Source organism: Pteropus vampyrus, unplaced genomic scaffold (genome assembly GCF_000151845.1).
Source record: "Pteropus vampyrus isolate Shadow unplaced genomic scaffold, Pvam_2.0 Scaffold253, whole genome shotgun sequence".
Taxonomy (NCBI): domain Eukaryota; kingdom Metazoa; phylum Chordata; class Mammalia; order Chiroptera; family Pteropodidae; genus Pteropus; species Pteropus vampyrus.
In genome coordinates this window covers 1236207-1239429 of record NW_011889034.1, presented here as the reverse complement: position 1 = coordinate 1239429, position 3223 = coordinate 1236207, and the positions used below count along the sequence as shown (strand labels likewise).

Sequence of the window (3223 nt, the reverse complement as noted above, 5' to 3'; positions counted from 1 at the left end):
CTCTCACCAGCGTGCCCAGGAAGGTGCTGACGGTGCGGGCGGCCTGGCACAGCGCGCCGTACTCCTCGAGCAGCAGGGAGATGAAGCGGTGCGCCTGCGGGGGGCCCTGCAGGGACGCGGGTGCCTTCACCTTGGACGCGGCCGACAGCTGCCGCAGGAGCCGGACCTTCATCTCCAGCACGTACTCTCTGGCTTGCTGCTCCAGCCGCTGGTACAGCTGGTAGGGGTCCCTCTCGCAGAGCCTGCACAGAAAAGAGAGTGTCACCACTCCCCCGGGGTCCCCCACAGGTCCCCTCGAGGGGGCCGTTTTATATCTGTGAGCAACTCTCTTGAAGCCTTTCCACAGGAGCCCACCTGCAACGATGACCACCACACCACCTTCTCACGACTCGTGAGAGGTACAATCAACCACCCCATTCAACAGACGGGGACCGGGCAGCCTGTCTGCAGCTTCCCCAGGTCCCCCGTTAACGGAGAGAAAACCCGACACTTACTGCCAGCTTACTCTGCGCGGGCTCTGTCTCCCACACGTACCAACTCAGCCACCCCGCCTGGCGGGCCCCATCTCCCAGTACTGAGCACTGAGGCCCGCACAGGCTGGGTAAGTTGTTGGAACTCACACAGCCAGCAGGTGGCAGAGAGGACACACCAGCGCCTCAGCAGCTGGCTTCAGATGCGCCTCCTCAAGCACTGGACTATTGAAAACACAGGAGACTGAAGACAGTTATTTTTGAATGCCGATGTGTTAACTAACAGGTGAAAAAAACGACCCCAACAGAGGGTCCTGAGGCTGGAGGGCTGGGCAGGCTGCTCCTCCCTTCTTTCCAGAAGTCAGTACACAACCCAAGAGGGCTTATTTTTATGATCAGAGGAAACTTAGAGACAGTGTATCTCTTTTTTAATTACCCCATCAAAAAAAAACAATAAAAGTACATAAAATAAAATTTGTAAGCTGAAACGCTAAAAAAGAATTAACATGTGCCCCCCACCAGGCCACATAACGCTTTTGTGAATTTCCTTCCTGACTCGCGCTACAGTACCTGGCATCACTGCACCTGCGTGCCTCCGAGGAGCCCGGGACGGACGCCTTGGACCACCCAAGCAGCAGCCCCATCTGCCCACAGCCCCGCACCGGGGCGGAGGGGGGCACTTTATTAGACACGAGCTGTGAAACCCATCAAGCTGCAGTTCCTGGATTTTATATAATGGATACTTTCACCTGCTGGACACCACGTTTAGTCCAAAGGGAAAACCTTAAGTCGTCACCTAGTCCATTTTAAAATTACCACACCACCTAGGCTTCAAGAGACAAGAGCCTAGTAGAATCCTGCAACGGAACAAGGGGTGCCTTATTCAGCAGTCTCCAGCCTTTGTGGCACCAGGGACCGCTGCTCCTATGAGCATCGAATGCCTGACGATCTGAGGTGGAGCTGGGGAGCAGCTCCAAACAGAGTTGAAGCTTCGCTCACTCACCTCCTGCAGTGCGGCCAGGTCCCTAACGGGCCACGGACCAGTACTGGTCCACAGCCCGGGTGCTGGGGATCCCGTCTTATATAACATGTGGCTAGAAAAAGAGTAAAACTTGGTGGAACTCCCGCTGCGGTTAGTACGTTTCAGATAGGCAAATTAAGTTTTTGGCAGAACAATCTAGTGTAACAACTGTCCTCTGAAACAGAATGTATTTCACCCGTTTAAAGGAAAGCCACGCAAGACTCAAATGACACAGGGACCCTCGAACTTAAACACAGACTGGATGCCTCCTCCGTCGGCACAGTGAGACTGTGCGCACGTCTGTACCCTACTTCTTTGTCCATCTCTGCATCTCATAAATTTAATGAAATGACTGTGTGGTACTCTCGCCGACAGATTTTGAAAAGTTACACAACCAAGAGTGAGAAATGTGCTAACGCTGCTGCGGACTCACTCGCACGCACATCCAACGCACGCTGGCACTCGTGTGTGGGAGGCCACCCACGGCGGCGGCAGTGAGGAGGCCAGGTAAACAGACTGTCCTCACGGCGCTTTGAATTCACGCGCATGCACAATGTAAATCTAGGCAGTGGCGGTAACATAACAAAAAAAAATGTAACAGGGTAAAGAGTGACGGGGGTGGGGGAGCCCTCGGATTCAGACAGGTGACTGGAGACTAACGGGAGTGAGGGAAGGGAGAAAAAAGAAAAACCCCAAAAAGGGAAGCCCGACCCCGACAGAGAGAAAAGCAAGTGCAAAGGCCCCGCGGCAGAAACGGAGGTATGAGCACGAAGAGGTGAGGCGGGGGGCGAGGGGCAGCATGCGGGAGGCCAGGGTAGCGCCACCAGCTGTGCAGCTCCTGGATGCGAGCTTCGCAGATGGCCCTTTCTGACATCTATCGGCATTTAAGCAGCAAAAAGGAGTGTTCTGGACACAAAGACCAGGAAAGTACAGCACACACGGCATACACACACCTCTAATGGGGGCGAGGCACTTTCACAGGGTATTTATTGTGTTAGAGTCACACTGTCCCCAACCTCAGCAATCCAAACCCTCACCTTCATAATCCCTGCCGTAACATCCCTCACCTGCGCTAGTATTTAAATGTTTTCTTTCAGCTGTCTTTTATTTTACTTTATTTTCTTCCTAAGTATTCGTAAGCTGTGAAGTGTGGGTCTGATGTGCAGATTACATACTTTTTCCTAACACTCACTAGGAAACTCTAACTTCTGAAAAAGGCACACACCACCTGGAACCATGTCATGGAACAGCACAGGTCCACAGGTCAAACCCTGGACACACTGGCCGAATGCACCAAATAGTTAACACAAGCCATGGCCAGCCACCACTCCTGCCTCCAGGGCAAGCTCCAGTGTACATCGAAGAAGAGTTCATAAAACCCCCGAAGGTGCTGCATTCAAAACGTGAGAAAAAGAAACCAACGTGAGAATCAATCCATGAAATGTCTAGCTCAAATTTATTGCTTTTATTTGAAACATTTTAAAAAAAGAAAAAAGATGCTACAATCTATAAGGAAGAATAAAAATCACGTGCACCTCCAATCCTGCATTGTCACGAGCACGAGGTGCCCTCTGAGCAGCAGACACCGCGTTGTCAGCCACTCCCGTGAGACACGCGAGACACGCCCAGGGCAGGCCTGGCACAGCGGACCCTGCCTGCGCGCAGGGAGGTTCTCCTGCTGCGGACCGCACAGAGCCTCCGTTTCTCACCTCGCAGATGGGACGCTGCCTCT

At 53.0% G+C, this 3223-nt stretch overlaps 1 protein-coding gene across 1 annotated transcript in view; it reads right to left on the bottom strand.

The window, feature by feature from the left end:
* Nucleotides 1–3223, bottom strand: part of FAM193A (family with sequence similarity 193 member A) — a 69670-nt gene that overhangs the window by 49970 nt on the left and 16477 nt on the right. The window contains exon 4 of the mRNA XM_011374716.2: nt 8–242. Within this exon, the coding sequence (XP_011373018.1) occupies nt 8–242 (235 nt within the window). The remainder of the gene's footprint in view (nt 1–7; nt 243–3223) is intronic.